The sequence below is a fragment of the Camponotus vicinus genome, unplaced genomic scaffold (assembly GCF_025532165.1).
Source record: "Camponotus vicinus isolate PSW18456_S1 unplaced genomic scaffold, iyCamVici1.0 SCAF_9, whole genome shotgun sequence".
NCBI lineage: Eukaryota > Metazoa > Arthropoda > Insecta > Hymenoptera > Formicidae > Camponotus > Camponotus vicinus.
Window position 1 is genome coordinate 15,346,657 of NW_028141981.1, and position 20,755 is coordinate 15,367,411.

Here is a 20,755-nt window from a genome sequence, read left to right on the forward strand (position 1 = left end):
GATAAAAACGCCGCATGTATAGTACGAGAAATATAATGACACGTGGGGTTGGCTCGCGATCAACCCCCTAATAATCTCCCCCGGAGACTCGACGACGCCGCGCGCCGTCAGATGTCATGCGGACATTTTCGCGAGTCGGGATCGGGGTCGCGAGGGATCGCGAGGGTGAATCGTCGCGGTCGGCCGGCCAGTCCCGGGATCGATCGACGTCCCCCTCCTCCCCCCCCCGACGGCGCGCCGGCGGCGACATCGCGTTGCGACGCGACGCGCGGTCGCGGCGGCGGCGGCGGTGGCGTCGTCGGGCGGGGCGAGAGGTCGCTGCGATCGTCGGCCGATTCCCCCAGTCGTCGCCAGTACGCGTCCAGCTCGCTGTCCTTAGGAGAGTGCGGTTCTTTCGCGGAGCACGAAACTACGCCGGGTCCGCGTATCTCCCTCCCCTCGAGATTCGGAGCAACGAGCGGGCGAGCCGTTTACTCTCGGGCTCGGGGAGCACGAGGCGCCTGGGTCCTTCGTCTCGTTCTCTCTCTCGTTTCTCGTCGCCGTGAGTTTTACGCGGCTAACTTCGCGCGGCATCATCGCAGCGAAGCCGGCTGTCATCCCGACGTTCCTCGCGATCGGTGGTCGTGTTCGTGACGTAGTCTCGACGAGCATCCGGCGCGGCGCCCCTCGTTTTCGGAAGCGACGAGAACGCGACGAGAACCGTCGTCGGAGGGAGAGCGAGAGACGCGATAACGGACCGTAATCTGTCGTTCGCGCGCACGCAAGCGAGCAAGCACGACGTACGCACGCACGCACGCAAGCTCCCTCGTTCGCTCGCTCTCTCTCTCTCTCTCTCTCTTTCTCTCGCGTCGTGCGTGCCCGTTGTCATCGCCTAACCGGAACGAGAGCCTCTCGCGCGCGGATCGAGCCTCGCCTAACTGCTCCTCCTCCCGGATCCCCCGGCTGAATCGAGCGGATGGACCGTTCTCCTGCCGGAAACCGCTCTCCCGGAATATCGATCAAATAGACTGAACCGAGTGAACAACTATCGCGACGAGAGCCGGGGACGGAGAAGACCAGGAGACAATCGGATAGGAAAAGAAAGAGAGAGAGGGAGAAAGAGTGACGGAGAGAATCTCAACGTCACCCAGGATACGCGAGGAAGGTACGTAAATGTCCACGTTTGATCTCTATCGATGAAAATTGCCGGGGAGAGCGCTCGCTTGTGTGTGCGCGTCCGCAGTAACACCATCGAGAGCTACCCCTGGCCCGCGGACTTTTCCAAGAGCGAGAGAGAGAGACGGAGAGAATAGACTGGGAGGGAGGAGAAAGACGGAGAGAGAGAGACAGAGAGGGCGGGGGTTCTTTCGGAATACGCGCGACTGCTCTACGCCGACGCTCGATTTACCCGTTGACTGCTACGATCCTGTTCCCGGGGTAGTAAAAACGTAAGGGTGCTCTTCAGAAACTGCGAAATGTACTCGTTTTTACGGTGAGAGTTCGATAAGGAAAATACGGGATAGCAGTCGACGAGTTAACCGAGGTCGAATTATTTGTATGGCTTTATTCCTAATCGTTTATATCGCACGTTTAGTAGTTATTTATTTATTCTCGCGTTTTCAGCATTTATCGAATTGTGATAAAAATAATAGTAAAGATAGATATATAATTATTTAAACTCTCGCTTTTCCTTCCAATTATCTTAATAAGCGTCCATATTTAAGTTGTGTGTTCTCTCTGTTTTAAAACTTCTATATAAAAAAGATTGAAAGATAAAAATATAAAAATGATAAAATTTATTCTCATTTTTAAAAACACGCTATTTTATGTGATTTAATAAAGCAATAAAAATTTGAATTAAATAATTCAACTTTCGTACCTTAAAGGATATTCTAGAAAGAAGGAAAGAGAAAGAGAGACAGAGAGAGAGAGAGAGAGAGGAAGTGATCGATTTTATGTTTCAATCTTGAAGGACTCACTATTGTAGTATCTTCAGAATTAATTAAGAAAGCAATTAAGTAATTTTTCGAGATAATTACGTGTTTTTTTTAAATCTAAAGAAAAAAATCCCTTGTGAATATTATAGTACTTGTTGTTGATTCGTGTGTGTAACGTAGTTATCGTATCTTTTGCGGTCATGTCTACGAAAGATATCGGTGAAAACGGGAGTATAAAATGTAAGGGTAAACATTTTAACAATTTCGCTTTATGATTCATTTAAGCTCTTCGTGATGCGCAGAATATATTAACGAGCGACGCGATACATTGCTCATGATATACGATAAAATTGCAATATATATATTTTGTGTGTGTATGTATGTGTGTGTGTACACACACACACACACACACACACACACACACACACACACACACACACACACACACACACACACACACACACACACACACACACACACACACACACACACACACACACACATATATATATATATATATATATACACATACATATACATATATATATATGGGTTAATGTGTTTTCGTCAAAAAGTCACGATGAGATATTTCAGTCTCCCGGCATATAAAAAGAAAATATAATTTCTCGATAACGCAACAATTCTCATAAAATGTATTTTAATCTTCCTTAACAACGCGAGACGCGTCTGGTTTTATTTTTTTTAATGGTTTTAAATTCCGTATATCTAGCCAGGATACATATGTATATATACAGATATACAGATATATATACATATATACAGATGTATATATACATCGCGTGACCATATATATATATAAATAGAGAGAATATATATATATATATATTAAATTTTTTTATATATATATATATAAGTTGCATACAAGTGTGCTTTTTCATTTTCTAATGATTAACTGCAGAGAAAAAAAATTTCGAATTGACTACTTATGACATTGAATAATCAACAGTTCACTTTTATATCACAAATAACATATTTTGCTGTAATGTTGATTAATTATTAAAAGATTCAATTTTGTAGATTTCTCAAAATGGATGCGTTGCTGTGAATGATGCGAGGGCTGTTAATTATTCAGATATGTGAAGACACGTAGAAAGTTCCTATTGTGTGTGGAATTAAACGCGACTTATGCAATACATATTTGAATCCTTTCTCTTCTGTCATCTTATGCACTAGTGTCTGATTGAAAGCCACACTGACAATAAAATCATCATCGTCATAAGGGGAAATCATTATTATATCCTTTGATCGCGACTGTGTTTCATTATTTTAGATTAAGGACTAAACAATGACAGTCTCGAATCTGGAGAAAATAAAAAATATATAGATATTATTAATTTTTACTCGCTTGCTGCGGGTCAATGTTAGGAGTCTCGCATATCGTAAGAGGTTTTTTTCTGTCACACGTTAATTACGCGAGTAGTAGAACGTGGGAGAGAGGTCGGAGGTGAAACTGGAGAAAATCCGATAAATCGAAGATCGATTGCGATCGACTTCCGCGCTTATTTTTCTTTTCGCTCACGCGTTTTACGTCTGTCGGACGCATTTTAGTCTTACTATGCCGACGAGATGGTATTTTATGAAGCGCGACGCGTATCGCTTCCATTATATCAGGTCGTTGCATTTTATTGATCGTACGCTCGTGTGTTTCCATGTAATGCCGTGCTCGCGAAGATGTATATGCATGCAGTCCGACAAACGAATAAGCCACGGACATTCCCGTCGTGCTGAGATTTCCGCTGGTTAAAAATTCACCTACCGAAACCATTTCGATGAGTTTCGATTTACGATGATATGCTTCAGAACTCGGACGAAAAGTCAACGTATAAGGTTGTTGTGAAAATTGGAGACTTCAAACTGATACTTTCAAGCCCGTAACCTTGATATCAGATAAATAAAGATATATTGCATTAAATTAATTCATTCTTGATTCTGATATCGATAAAACTGAGGTATTTTAATATCTATTTTCCTTGCATATTTATTATATTAGTAATAAATTATAGTCGTAATTATGCAGTAAAGGATATTTTCGATATTTCGTTTTATCGAATTATTTCATCGAAATTAATAAGAAGTTATATTAGTTATATGAAAAAATTATTTATCGTGTAAAATTTATGATTTTAGCTTATTAATATTAGGATCGGCATGTGAGATATCCAAGTTTTATAATATTGTTTCGATGCTTTGAAATTTAATTTGTTTTTACTAAACTATCGCGTAATTGCCTGCAGATTTTAATTGCAATTAAATTGAGAATCTAATTTAGCATTGCTATCTTTTCATAAAACTCCGTTTAAGTTAGGTTTGTTCTCGGTAACTGGGGAACGAGAGAGAAACTTGGATTGAGTTTTCTTAAATAGCTCATCAAGACCCGCAATTTGACTTCTGTTTTATCGTAATGTCGCCTTTCCACTCGGCGACATTTCTCTCTATGAACCGCATTAAACTAGGCTGACTAAACCGTAAAGCTACTTCACTATCACGTCTAATCAAACGACAAGTGTTCTACTAGTCAATTACGAGATAAAAGTATGCACGTGGAATCTTTTTCTTTGTATTTCTAATTTTTTTAAATTTATTCAATTCAAGAATACTTTGACATATTTTTGACATCTGCCATTTTTACTTAATATCAAGAGGGGAAGTTTTAAATCGCACTAAACGAAATTATATGAGATATGTTCCGATCTAATAAAATTATTATCCAGTTAGAATTAATAACGAGACACGACAAACGACGTTATCAGTAAACGATTGGTCGAAAGAGGCTTCCGGAATATCAAACGCGGGCAATCTGCCAAATCTGGGTTGTATACTCATCGTTGAAGGAGCGAAAACTTGAGTGTCGTTCTCTTCTTTGTACTCGATGTACGCGTTCAATGAGGCGAGGATTCGTTAAACAACGCCGATATCGGCAATCTAATCCGAAGATTACTCGGTTGTACGTAATCGATTATTTCAACGCGACAACGATGAACCGATTCCTCATAGGATTTTATGTAATACAGCGGTGTCAAAATGTGAATCGTGCGTAACAATGCAATATGCAATCAACTGTCATTTTTTGATTTAATTTTGAGTAATGAAAAAAAATATTTGGAAAATAATATATTTGCACGATCTTGGATCAAAATTTCAGATAAATTTTTATATATTAGGATCTTTTTTTTATTCCATTGAAAATTTTTATATTAGGTTCTTTCAGCCTTTGATTAAGAGTCATGATATATTTGGGGGACAATATGTTATCGAATTTATAACAGTATTTTATTTTAAAAATGTAAAATCTCTCTTTATGAAAAAATTTATTTTTTCAACTAGTTTTGCTACATTTTCACGTTAAATAACTGTAAAAAAATGTGTCTAGAATGCGTCTCGAAAAGGCTATTGGTTTTTCATGATTTTCTTTGTATGACATATAATGATGAAAATTTTAAATAAAAAAGTAGGCGGCATCTCCTGCACCTTCATTCCAAAATAATTAATCGAATCCCACCTAAATTTTTATATAACTTTCTATGTATCTATATATCACATTTGTAATAATATACATTATCAAAATATTTACAAAACCAAAATAAATAAAGATTAGATTAGATTGGATTAGCTCAGTATTTTTTAGGAACAAGATGTGCCATCTATGCGTTTTTAGATGTAAGTAATATTAAATAATTACCAGAGTTCATCGATTTTTCTAACATAATGTTTAAATGCAGAATAGGAGGGAATCGATAGTTTTTCCGACTTTAAAATATCATAACTCTTAATTGTAAGTCAGAAGAAAGCTTCATGCAAACTTTGAGCCAAATCGGGGATGAAGAGCCTAATATAGAAATTTACTAAATTATAATATTATAATAGTGTTTTCTTTTATAAATTATAAATTTTATTTTTATTTTATTTAATTAAATTTTATTTTATTTTATTAAATTTTATTTTTATATTGTATTTTATTAAATTTTATTTTATTTTATTTTACTAAATTTGATTTGATTTGATTTGATTTAATTAAATTTTATTTTATTAAAAAAATTATAATATTATAATAGTGTTTTCTTTCTCGTGCAGAAAATGATATACGTGGTTTACGCGATCTGACTCGATGATTCCTTTCTGTTTTCAGGCGCAGCTGAGTCGCGCGGTTAAATCGACGCAAGTGTGGCGGTGGTTAGGGTTGCATACGGGTGGCTGCGGTCGCCCAGGTAGTTAGGGGACTACTCGGTGCCGGTTGCCGCCTCGGTAAGGTTGCCATCGGTGACGACGAAGACGAAGAAGACGACGAAGACGAGGACGAGGAGGAGGACGGCGGTCGTGGTGGCGGAGGAGGAGGAGGAGGCGGTGGCGGAGGAGACGGTGCCGGTAAAGGAAGCAGTGCCGGTGAAGATAGTAGTGTTAGTGGTGTTGGCGGTGGCCGAAGTGTTTACGGTGTTTGTTGTGTCGGCTGCTGTGGTGACGACGGCCGTGGGTGCGAAGTGCGACGAAGAGGACGAGATTAACGAGGCGGCAAGTAGGAGGAGGAGGGGGAGTAGTTGCGCCAGGAGATCGTCTCATCTTTTTCGGGGCGACCCGGCCGCTATCCGGCCGCGCTGTTTGGCAGCAGCAGGTGATACAGCAAGTGCGTGAGGGTGGCATTTGTGAAGGCAACGTGTAGCAAGATGGGCTGTGCCATGTCCGCGGAAGAGCGGGCCGCTCTGGCTCGCAGCAAGCAGATCGAGAAGAATCTCAAGGAGGATGGCATCCAAGCGGCCAAGGATATCAAGCTCCTGCTGCTTGGTACGTGTGTCTCTGACTTCCGAAATATATATATATATATATATATATATATATATATATATGTACCGAGAAAGTATACGCGCAATGTGTGTTCGTTCAAGTTTTATGACAAGACTAATATTTGACATTCTCGCTCGATATAGAAAAGAAATGATTCAATGTAAAGTTAGAGAACAGAATTACATAAGTCAGATTTTTTATTGTTATCTGAGCCTGATTTCTCTTATCTATTACGACTATTTCCATTCATATTTCTCAATTGAATTAGGATGCAATTGAATGATTCCGAATTTTTAATATTTTATCAAGTGTTTTTTGTTTATTGATTTTTACATGCATTGCTGTTACATATTAAATTTATATTATTCATTATATATTTAATATAAAAGTGTTGTGAATTGGTACACAACATCTATAATAATAGCTAAAATGAGCAAAAGAGTTGTAACACCCCAATTGTGAGCCATATCAATATAAAAAATATAATGAGTAAAAGAAATATAATGTCTGACTTGGAAAATAATAAATTATAATAATTTTTTGTAGCAAAAAATATTAAAATATATAAAATATATATAAAATTTATTAAAATATTACACATTCTCTCACTCGACTATCATACTATTAAAATTAACTATTATTAAGTTTGAAATTTTTTTATAAGTTATTAATTTATTTCAATTTTATATAGAATCATTTCTTTTCTACATTGAATAAAAATAAAAAAGTGGCAAAACGCAACAAAATAATGCAATGTTCTTGGTTGGAAAAAAATTATATAGTCTTAAGAGCGTCTTTGAAACATGGGAAAGATAAGTTTTATGTCAAGGCGTGTAAATATTGGCCTGGAAATTATCTTCCGGAAATAGTTTGATACAACTTGACGACCGGCCGTGATTATATCGATAACGTCGCGACATCGTATCTATACCGTTGCTTTTTTCTCGCGCGTTAGATATTTCATGAGCTATGGCGGATCTATGATCGTTCGAAGGAGTTGCGCACCACGTGCGTTTTTAGTCTTTATTGATCTACCTGATTTTCTAGATTGCAGGCCAATTATATCAAAAGTTGATTGTTGCACGCAAAAAGTTGATCGAAAATTTGCAATTCGTTTTCAGTTATCCTCAATATAATACCGGAGCGAAGATCGATGATGTTTCTCTGAAAAAACTGTGATGCAAGATATTAATTTTTCAAGATTTGACTCGACACACATTGCGTATAATTATATCTAATTAAATTAGAGATATGCACATATATACTGACTCTTTATTAAGCCCAAGCGATGAAGTAGTAAATGTCAAGTCTCATAGCAGGTTGTCCGAAACGAAAGGTTAAAGAAGATTCCACGCTTTCGTTCTCGCGAATTGAGAGACAGCTTTTTAAATTGACGGGCGTGCAGGAAATTGAACGCGCAAAACCGGAAGAATGGCGCAACAAGCATGTTCCTCCTTATTGCGGAAGGGTAATGCCCGATCGCTCATCCGACGTCAGTCGGATGACAGTTCTTTCAATCCATGCCGCAGTATTTCGATCCGCATAATTGCCGGCGTCGACATCGACTATCATCTGACGTCAGTATTTCGTAACGATGACGTTAGCATTTCGAGATGACAGCGCGTCTCATTATTTGCAATCAGGAATTTGGCTGTCGGATGAGAGGGAATTTGCAGATTTATCATCGAAATATGATATATAACCAAAAATATTTTGATCGATAATGAACTTTACGATCGCCGATAGACAGAGATGGGAGAATAAATCAGACATGTAGGTCTTCCTTTTCCACAGGTCTCTAACTTTCGTGATATCTATCGGCGACTTGATGAAGAATGTCAAGGAACCTGATATTTACCGAGACACATACTGCTGCCACATGTCGGTATCCCTCGGGTTACAGGGGGGGAGGGGGAAAGGGTTGGGAGTTATGAAATTTTTAGTCGACAGGAAAAGTCTATCGTCAGATTTTTTTCATGTTGAAGGCAGAGAGAATTTAAGAAGATAATTTAAGATTGCGGTTTCAACGCGTTTTTTTTATCGTCGATCGAGTCGTTTTCCGCATCACAGCTGTATCAGACAGGATATGTATATGTGTGTATAAAAATAGAACATCCAATTGATTCCCTTAATGGTAATATTTCAAGAAAATATTTCGTACAGACGTAATCTGAATGTACGTGCTTGGATGATTGGAATTATTTATAAAAATTGTTTATCGTCAAAAAGTATCGCGAATAATCGGCAAAAGTTATAGCGTAAGAATTTTTCAAAAATTTGTTTCGTCGATATTTCAAGTCGACAAGATTTTCGGAATCGATTAGATTATTTTATAAATTCTTTTATAATGAGATTAGTTATAGTTATCTTGATATTTGTTCTCTTGATTGTCGTATATTTAAAATGAATCTTCTTTCATGTGTCGATTTCGTATTTTATCGCGGCGTCCTTTTGTCAATAATATCCGATATTAATGAGACCAATGTTGTGTCAGCAAATTTCTTCGTAGATGTGATAATTGCTCTCATCATTAAATTTGCATTATATTTTATTGATATTGTTGTGCGCTAATTGCGCTTCTGATTTCATCGAAGTCTTAATGAGAAATTCTTCGTCGACCTCGTGCTATAATTAAAAGCAAAATCAGTGCGGGGGCGGTATAAAATGCATCGCGGCGTATTGTCTCCGCTTATCCGTCTGCATACTAATTGCTTCGCATATTTTCAATTTACTTTCTCGCCTTTCATCATTCCCGGTTTCGTCCTGAGATATTCTCTGGTATTCCGAAAAGAATTATTGATCTTAATTTTCATCTGATTTTCCTGGATCGATTCGCATCGCGAATTATAACATATATATTACATAATATGTAACTTATATTTATAATATCCAATTTTTTAATTAATATCGCATTATAATATCCAATATCAATTATTATGTCAAATTACGATTTAAATTAATATGTGACAAAAGTAAAATCGTTTTGAGATTGAATAAAAAATAAGATTTTATTATTTAATTATTACAAAAGGAAACATGGTTTACCGAAAGCTTTAGGTTTTTAACGACACGTTATATTCGCCTGTTTGGAAAATACAATAGATTTTAAAAATTGCAAGTCCGGATTAGAGCTTGGAACGCGGCACCGTGAAAGATACGTTTTCCAGCGAAATGTGGGTCCTGTTTATTGGTATAACAAGTGACGTCATTCGCCGGTGGAACGTGCGTATGTATGCATGTACGTGCGCAAATTGGCTGCGAGTATTTTTATCCGATTAATGGTGCCTCGGCTGCGAAATACAAATGCATGTTGCGCAATTTCAAGGCGATGCAAGGGTGCTTTATGGTATTAAATGTCAGCAACTGAGACGTCTTTGTCGCGACTTTGTAGCGTGTCGGAATATAAAACATTAAAACGAACGAGAAACCAATCTTTTTTTACTTTGATCTTAAATCAAGTAGAAAAAGAATAATTTTTGCTATTATTCCTTATTTCTCATTATTTTAATAGTTTTACTTATATTGAGTGTAAGCGAGTTAATTGTGTAAATGACAAGATATTGCTACAAAGATTATAAAATTTTATGATTAATTATGACAGAATTTAAGCAGAGATTTATATGTGTATGTATATATAAATATTTATGTATAAAGAATTTATATATATATATATATATATATATATATATATATATAAAATAACAAAAAAGATATTAAAATACAAAAATAATAAAACATACACACACACACACACACACACACACACATATATATATTCTTTTATTTTTGTTATTTTATTAAATAATGTATTAATCGTATTTCATCTATTTTACATAAACGATCTATTCTTTCAAAAGTTTTATATAAGCTTCTATAAGCATAGTCAAATATATCTTGTGTATTTAAGAATAGCATTGATTACATATTGTGAATGCATATATCAATGTAAAATGGAATAAATGGCAAAGGTGCGGTATATTTACACATAAAGGTGCGGTATATTTGCACATAAAGTCGATCGAAATGCTTGAAAGAAGGGAGTATAGTAAAATATGATTCACTACATTTCGTAAATCACAACAAGGACGAGATATCTTTCGGCGTAATAAACATTACATTTAATATTTTTCAATTGTATTACAATCATTATTTTATCTTCCAAGTATTATAATATATAGAATTATAATGCTAATTAATATGTAGAATCTATTCCAATTTATGCTATTTTAATTTTTAAGTCTCTTGTTAAGTCTCTTTTTAAATATTTCTTTTCTCTAAGAGCTGTTATTTAAAACATAGAGCTTAATTATGAGATATCTTTGTTTCATGTCAGAGAATCAGATGGCTTCCTACATAGTAAATTTATAGTTTAAATGACTCAATATTAATAATAATTAGTAGCTGACGCATAAAAATAACGTTTAGACAGAGTAGGGAAAGTTACTTTATAAAAGTAACACATTAGTATTCTTTTTTTCTTCTTTCGAAAAGTAACTTATTATTTTATATGCTACCGACAAAAAAATTTAAAAATCTAAGAAAATAATTCGATAGTCTTATAATTTTTTAATATTAACAAAATCAAAGCATATCGATATCGATATAAAATATATAGGAATATTATAATAATTTTTCGAATCTTATTCATTTTTGGGACTATATAAAATGAGAACAAAATATCTGAACACCTTTTTTCAATTTTCTTTTTAATTATTCGGAAAAAATATATATATTTAAAATAGATATTTAAAATTACTATAAAAATATTATATATAAAAAATTACTCTAAAATTATTATATATTTTATATAAATATCATTATTATCACCAATGTCGCTTTTGAAAATATCGAAAATATAATCGTAGATTTGTAGATTTGAAAAGTGATTTTTTTTTAATTTGTTATTCGTCATCTAAAATATATATTAAATATACATAAAGTTACTCTATCCTTTACAAACAATTTGTATCACCTTTATCGCGTTAATAAACGAAAAAACATAACTGTAATGATAATGTCGTTATAAATAACTCCAATTATTTTTCAACCTTGCATTTAAAAGAGAGTTCATTGAATGAAAAAGTTATGATTTAAAAAATATTACACTCAATAATATGCAATAGAAATTGACAAAATTTCTCAAATTTTATTGATATTATTCATTTTCCTTAATTTAAAATAGATAAGATTGTTTGTTTTAAGTTTTCCTGTCTGTTTTAAATTATGCTCATGTGTGCATAAGTTACATATCAATTGTTTCAAAATTTGACAGAACAGTATAGTGTAAAATAGATTTTAAATTTTAAGACACTAGTAAATATAATTTGGTTCTAATTATGAGTACACATTTCATCCGGAAGTATACGCTATAGCATGTACAGAGTAAGTTTGATAGAATTTAACTAGAGTTATCGGGAGAGTTAGAGTTTAACAGGACTTACTCGACTTTGAGGTACAATCGGTCTATCGAGAGTAAACAGAGTTTCGGAACTCCGATCGATGAATCCGTCCCGATAAACTCTATACAATTTTTTTAACTCGCTTATAGTTTTATTCGATGCTTTTACCCCCTCGAGAAGGGCGCGACGAGAGGATCATCATTGTCTCGAGATGATGACTCCTTTCTTCCCGGTCGCTGTCTGTAGAGCGCTCACTCGAGATCTCACGTGTATTCAGTCGATACTAAACGATTCTAGTCGTGAGTAGCTATTATAGATGCCTACTTACACTGGAAATGCTTTTAAAAATGTGAGGGCGGAGGCTTGCGATTAGCAGGAAAAACGGGTTCCGTCGATGTATCCGATTAAATAGAGCGGCATAAATTTCGCGATGATTCGCGACTCGTGCTGTTCTAACACGACCATCGATTCGATTTTCGCGATGTATCGAAAATCGTCTTTTTTTCTGATAATTATTAATATTTTATAAACTAATAGTAGTATCAATTATGTAGATTAATTCCAATTTTATAATGAAGTATAAATCATGTAGATATTAATTCCAATTTTACAATAAAGTGTAAATCATATAGATGTTAATTCTAATTTTATAATCTACATGATTTATACTACTATTAGTTTATAAAATAATCTCCTATTATATGATCAAAATTATTACTGAATTTAATATATCTGAGGAATTTCTCTTTGACGATAATTTGATGGATAGAATTTATTTATCGCCACTTTTCGATAGAAAATATCTTTGTAAAGTTCTATAATCGCAAGTTGTTGAGGCAGAGTCAATCTGAAATTAAACAGAGCACAAGGACGCTTATCTTTCCTTTGTTCGTTGCGCAAAGTGTATTTTGCAACGTAATTCGATGATACGTAATCGCGAGATTGACCGCCTTCAATTAACGTTTCTCTTTCTGTTTTTCAGGAGCGGGCGAGTCCGGCAAGAGTACTATCGTGAAACAAATGAAGTAAGTATAATCACTTTAGCGCTTTACACTACATGCACATTAATTATCATTTCGAAGGGAGGAATTCTATTATTGAAACGAGATTACATTCGTGTCTGTTGTTTGTTCCGCAACGTGTATTAACTGCTTCTAATTACCAATTAAAATAATTAATCCTAAAAGTTGATTATGCAACAATTTTTAAGTTACGCTCTTGAATCTTTAAATTAAAATTTATTACGATTATATTGAAAAATGAAGTTTAAATTTTACGAAAAAATGCAGCATCAAAAATTATTTGAAATTAGAGTTCCTTACATGAGGGTGATTCTCACATATTCAGCTCGTAGTTAGGAGAATTTTACGTCATTGGACTTCTCAACCGAAAATTTAACGGCTCTTCCGTCTGGAAAATGAGACGATGGGAAGAATGCGACAAGAATGGACCGTGGATACAATGGTACAATGCAGTGTCAAACAAGGCTAGCATCCTTTGATGTTTCGCGACGTCGCGGAAATGCTAATTTGCGAACGCTCATCAGTCAGTTGCACACAGACTAATTACGAGAAATACTTTCCCACGCTTCTTTCCTGATCCTCGGCTAGACTGCCAGATTTTCATATTTTAAGGATTTTAAGCGATTATCTTAATCCTCAACAATCCTAACCATTCTGTGACTTAGGTTTTTCATTGCTTAATTTACTGACTATTGTCTCGTATAGAATTAAAACATATATTTACGTCTCTTAATAAAAATTTTATATATAAATTAAATATAATAATTAAAAATTATTCATATTAATTAAATGTAAATATAATTCATATTATTTTATTATTATCAGCAATTTAATTTCAATTTTTAGTTTTACTTGTATGAAATGGAATAACTAAATTTAATGTTTTAACGAGAAATTCATTCAAGAATAGAAGATAATTTAAATAACACATATTGATAATACGGAAATGAAATAGATATTTAATCAGATATATTTGGTTTGCTTTCTAAAAGTTAAATAGTTTCAATCATAACGCTATTATTTGACTTGAAAATCCAATCATTTAAATTATATTATTTTATAGACATTTATATAGATTTTCCTCGCTTATAATTCCTCTTATATTCATCAATCTACTAAAAATTGTAACGATTCAAGTTGTTTTAAAATCTAATCAAAATTCTATTTAAAATGCACATTGCCTATATATATTTATATGTCTGTGTATAACTGTGTCCATCAGTATATTTGCCAAAACTTTTAATAGGAAGCGTAAGAATTACATAAAAAATTTATTTCATCATATGCAGACTCGACCCTCCTTTATTCGTTACATCCATTATATTTCGCAAAAGCGTTATCAGGATATAATCTTTTGATTATAAATAAATCCTGGAATATATATTCCAAAGGACTTTTTATGCCGTACGTTATATACACAATTCCCTCGTGAATTATTGTCGTCGCGACGCAAGGATAAGTAGAATAGCGCGCGTCGATCTCTCGCACGTGCAAATAGATTAATCTTTTCGTGTCCGTGCATCGGCATTATTTCGAGGCAAACTGTTGCCTCGCCTCGGCGAGATCGATACTCTAGGCAGTATAACGATACCGTCACGGCCTTTTGCACATGTTCGAGAACGAGCAGCTGTTCCGTGATATGCGCGCTCGTTTGAGATGTTAGCACCACCGCGTGCACTCTCTTGTCTAGATTAACATATTTCCCTCCGATGGAATGAATCTCTCTCTCTCTCTCTTCCTGTGTCCTGCGCTATGAATGGGCTCCGTTCAAGGGACCCCACGAACAAAGTTACCGCTGTGCATGTTCCGTCGACGAAAAGGAAGCTGCGATCGCGAATACGGATGCTCGTTTCATTTCGATAGCACCGATATTTTTATCCCGATTAATTCCGCGCATGCATTGTCTTTGATGCTTTATCTTGGATATTTTCATTATATTTCACGGTGCTTGGAGTTGCCAGAAATTGCCTACGGACGAAAATTTCGCAATCTTCTTATATTTTTATAATATATATTAATTATATTGTAGAAAAGGTAGAAAAAAATTGAATATCGTTATTATAATATTGTATTTTTTATTTAAATATTAAATAAAATGTAAGCTATTTTATTTTATTTAATATTAAATAAAATATACAACATAATTTTATTTAAATATTAAAGTATACAGTAAACTATCTCTTAATCAGGGTCCTGTAGTTTCAGAATATTTTCGAAATAAGGGTCCTTGTGTACAACTGCATCTCTTGTACATCTTAACTGCATAATTTATCGATACACGTAAATGTAGTAAACAGTGGATACCTGAGGCTGAAGTACGAGCGAAGCTCATGAGTTTACGTACACCCTTACACCCAGTTTTCCTTCGCGTGCAAGTAGCCATAAATCCGATGATATGTGCGTACGTACGTAATATGCTCTTTATGCCGTCGTTAATATCATTACTCTCGAAATAGTAAGGGAAGAGGGACACTACTGCATGTTTCTGTGTCATTTATTAACGTAATAGGCAGTATAATATTCTTTGTTGGGATTAATGCGCCATTAACTGTTGTTTTATGCGTGATCGCTTTGACGAAGCGAGGAGTATCATATTAGAAAAAATGTTACAAATATATATATATATGAATTATAAATAATATTTACGAGTTCAATCATTCAAACTGTATTTTTATATCTTTCGTACATCTAAAGATAAGAAATGAAATACGCTATGCACGATATTAAAAGTATTAAAGTTTTTAAGTGTCTTTATTTTAAAATATAAATATAATGAAGAAAAAACTACAGTGTGAAAAATTGTTAAGAGAGACAAATGCTTAATAATTAATTAATGTTTTGTTAAATTTTTGAAAGTTTTTTGAATTTTATCGAGTATGAGTACAACATATACTGCATATAACAGGATGAAAAAAGATGTGATGTTTTATTTTCTAAAAATTATATTGAAGTAAAAATATATTTAACTGAGAGACATGAAAACCTATGTCTAATATTCCGCGTTTTCATTTATACATGTATTATGCCGCTGACTCTATAACTCACGTATGTTGACTCTGAACATTGTTACGATATGTATGGGCATTCATGTAAGTCACATTAATATACGTAGTGTACATTGCAATTCATACATTTACATATACGATGCACTACGTGACATACATTAATTCGAGCAGTTGCGTACGTGACACGCGTATATATTATAGCAAACTGCGCAAATTATTCGCGAGAAAGGGTAAGAGAGATTTAAATGGAATATTCGTACGGGTTTATTCACGTATTATCTATTAATACAAGTATTAATGATGCCCGATGCACATATTTCGTTCCTTCAGAAAATTATTTCTATTTTTAAGTGCGTGGCATTTTATATTTTTAGAATATGCTGTTTTGGACCTTCTTACTCTCTCTGTTTTAATATTTATAGGAAAAAAATTATAATAAAATTATAATAGTATTGTAACAAAAATTACAATAATAATATTTCGTCCGTTTTACATGCTAAAGCGAGTCCGATTTTGCTTTCAGAATTATCCACGAGAGCGGCTTCACGCCGGAAGACTTCAAGCAGTACAAACCCGTCGTATACAGTAACACGATACAATCTCTAGTCGCTATTCTCAGAGCAATGCCTAACCTGGGCATCAGTTTTTCAACCAACGAGCGAGAGGTAATGTATATTTATGCGTTTTAAAAAATAGCGATTTGTTATCGAGAAAAAGCTGTGTATAAATTTTAAATTATAATGCACATGGTATCATGTATTCAGAATTATTTCATAATAATATTTGTCAATAACTTTTGACAGTCATGTTTTACCGAATTTTGACAATTAAATATAAATCAAACACTTTTGCTTGTTTTATAGTTTGGACAAAATCATATGATGATATAACATTTATATATTTTAGTAAACAGTATATAATTTTTTAATTTATTTTTATTATCAAAATATAAATTTTTTAATTTGAAAAAATATCCGTCAGAAAAATTATCAATCATTTAATTTGTTGATGCAATTTACATTTTATTTTAATGCGAGAATCTTATGTTGCTTGTGTATATGTCAGTGTATTTTATATATCATTCAATTTCAATGAAATGTCAATTGTAAAATTATGGAAATATGTTACAAGCATATCAGTCGCGCATATCTCGTGTTATTTAAATATTGCATGTTGTTATTTTAATGCGCGAGAAGTATGACATGACATCCAGAATATGGTTCACTGAACGCCGACAGTTATCTAATGAATGGAGCATTTAACGGCGAATCACGATGTGTTGCCTGGTCGATTAACCGTCTAAAGCGATCGTGTAAAGCGATTTGACTTGCCCCAATGTTTGCTTCCAAGATCGCCCGAATAATTATTGACTACCTCTCCTTAATACACAGAACTCTTTATACATACACGCAAATATATCATTGTATAACGTATTATAAATTATATAATAGTGATGTAATTATATAATAGTGATGTATGATATGTGAAAACCACCATAAAATGTGTGTATTATTTATTATAGTTACGAAATGTAATTGTATACCAGGAACGTTGATCTTGCAAAACATCTAATATTGAATTTATGCCAGAAATTTAACTCCAATTATTTTACAGAGAAATAATTCGACTGGAATTATTATTCTTGTCAAGTAATTAAATTGAAAATATTCAAACAAAGAAGAAACTAAAACGTTTAATGTATCTTAAGTCAAGTAATTATAAATTGAAAATAATCAAACGTAGAAGGAAGTTAAAACGTATAATGTATCTTATGTCATTTTACGATATTCTCATATCGTGATGTATTATTATTCGCAAAGCGTAGAATTATTGACAATTTGATAAAGTTTGAGACAAAGCAAACTTTGCTATTCAATATTATAGGAATATTTCAGATATGTAAAAATTCAAAATTTTGTGACCGTTACAGACGGACGCAAAAATGGTGTTCGACGTGATACAAAGAATGGAAGACACGGAACCTTTTAGTGAAGAATTATTGGCGGCTATGAAGAGGTTGTGGTCCGACAATGGAGTACAAGAGTGCTTTGGCAGGAGCAACGAGTATCAGTTGAACGACTCCGCGAAATAGTAAGTGAAAACGTTTTACTCTATCGAAGGATATGTAAATCTAAAAAATTTCCGACATCGCGAAAACGGCACAAAAAGCCGTTTTTAATCTTCACAACTTTTGTCAAAATTAATAATAAAATTTACAAGTTAAGATACGCTTATAAATAAGACGCTTACACAAATTTGTTTTATTTAAATCGAAAATTTTGAGGCAAAATAATAAAATTTGCTGCGAAAATTTCGCGTAACAAATTAATTTTGAATGGATAAATTTTGCATCGGCAATAGTTTGCCCCTGGTTTTGTCACGAAGAAGGTATTCACAGGACTTGAATTTCACTCTTGAGAATTCGCATGCTCAAAAGGACGGAGATGGAAGGAGGAAACCGCATCCTGAACACGAGACCTGTCGTCTCTTCTCTCTCTCTCTCTCTCTCTCTCTTTCTCCCTCTTCCTCTCCCTCTTTCTCTCTCGGTGCGTTTCGCAGGCATATTTCCGCGCTGCCCCTTCGCTGGATATTGATTTTAGTAGTAGCGCTTGTATCTCGGAGTATAGTACCGTTTTCCAATACTTTCATCAGTTATCTCCATACTAAACATACTTTTTTTTTTTTTTTACGAAATACCTTGAACGCTTATAATGATGACTGCGAATCTATCTATTTAGATAAAGTCAAATGACGATACTCAGCGAGTTGATCGCAAATAACGATTTAAGAAAAGAAGAAAAGAAAGTTTTTTCCTGATATCGGAGCAAATACAATTATTCTCGTGAAACACAATCACATACATTCCCTATCTATATTTTTTCCTATCAATTTTTCTATAATGCTACAGATCGATTAACGCAAGATTAAAAAAAATACAGGCATTAAATTCTGCATTTTAAATTTAATTGCACGAAACTCATAATTTTTTTTTATTTTTCACAATAATAATAATTTCACGCAAAATGAGAGCAATCCCTAGAATCACAAACGTCTTTTTACCCTGTTGAAAATTTTCTTGCTGGACATTGAAAGAAATCGAAGCGCTGTACAAACAGATTGATCACGAGAGATTTAATCGCGCGCAATTTTCCCGATATACATATATGTCACGTCATATGGTTACTATTGCGCCGCTGATATTAGCGGTAGATTTTACTGGCGGCATACATGTTTGCCTACTGCATGCAATATATAACCCCGGTGTATTAAAGCGGCGGTCTTTTTTTTTTCTCTTCAGCTCGCTACGCAGGCTTATTCCGTTTCTGGCGCCGTCCTTTCGTTTTAATGAACCGCACTGCGGTTTCGCACCGGGGTTGCACGATACCGTTATCGCGTACACTTATTACCCATGCAAGTACACACACACACACACACACACACACGCACGCACATGCACACACACCCTTCCCGCCATCACTTAATATATCATTCATCGGGGGTGGAGACCCGTACTCGTGGTAATAGTCGTGTATAAACCGTTGCCTTTTCGATGAAAGCGACGATATTACAATCGAAGTTGCGAAGAAAAAAAAAGTAGCGAGTCCAATTTTCAAATATTGTTTACGTCACATGCATTTGCATCAATCAGAAATATGTTTATAGCCAGAGCAACACACGCCTATAACTATACCACCCACGGAGTATCTGTATGTATAAGACAGAAATGGCCTCGTTGGTATTAATAGACGAAATTTGTTCAAATAAACGGATACTGTTATGAATTCCACGGTAAAATAGCTATTTATGATACGGCAAAACAGCAATTTATGATATACCTTACGATATATATCGAAAGTCTTATATATTATGTTATAATTAATTTTAGAAGAAGTCATGGTTAAAGAATTCTTCTTTATCATTGCAAACATTTCGCGTTGAAAAATATACAAAGTATATTACATTGGTATAAAATTACAAACTTGAAATTTTGAAAAATTTTCAAATTCGCAGAAAGAGAAGTCTCCCCCTTAATCTTGCCAATCGAATCTTATAACTTTTAGAATACTCGGATATTTTAATTAGAAAAAATCAACCGCGAGTCGATCAAAGAATACATCATTAATACGCTGTGAATCTTTTCAAGTGAAAAATGAACATTCCGTAAAGAGGGACAATTCTCGTGCATGAACAATCCCCAAGAACTTCCATAGAACGCGCACTTTCGAAAACTACTAATAAGACTTCATTTCGCGAGGAGACCGGAAGAGGGTAACGCGAATTTCCCGAGGAAGAAGTCGCAAGGGGTGGGTGTCGGGGAGATGCGACAGGTTTGGCGGAAGATCGGGTCGTTCGAAAGGGGGAAAAACCGGATGGGGGGAGAGGGGATGATACGATGGTGGCGGGCTCTGATAGTTGAAATGTATGAGAAATACGCGCATAGTCAGTCTCTCTCTCTTTCTCTCTCTTTCTCTTTCTCTTATCTCTTTCTTCGAGGTTCTCTCCCTCTCCCTCGCTCTCGTCATTATTGATCGCCGATGACGTCACGCCACGCCCGTGTCACGTGGCACGCGGCCAAGATGGCCGACCGGGTTCCGGAATACAACATCTTTCCTATT

General features: G+C 34.7%; 1 protein-coding gene across 1 annotated transcript in view; it reads left to right on the forward strand.

Moving 5' to 3' along the window:
• Window positions 1–330: 330 nt before the first annotated feature.
• Galphao (G protein alpha o subunit) overlaps window positions 331–20,755 on the forward strand; it is a 31,708-nt gene continuing 11,283 nt past the window's right edge. Inside the window, exons 1-5 of the mRNA XM_083108075.1 lie at window positions 331–1,144; window positions 6,064–6,713; window positions 13,095–13,137; window positions 16,663–16,804; window positions 18,070–18,230. Of these exons, the coding sequence (XP_082964201.1) occupies window positions 6,596–6,713; window positions 13,095–13,137; window positions 16,663–16,804; window positions 18,070–18,230 (464 nt within the window). The 5' untranslated portion in view covers window positions 331–1,144; window positions 6,064–6,595. The remainder of the gene's footprint in view (window positions 1,145–6,063; window positions 6,714–13,094; window positions 13,138–16,662; window positions 16,805–18,069; window positions 18,231–20,755) is intronic.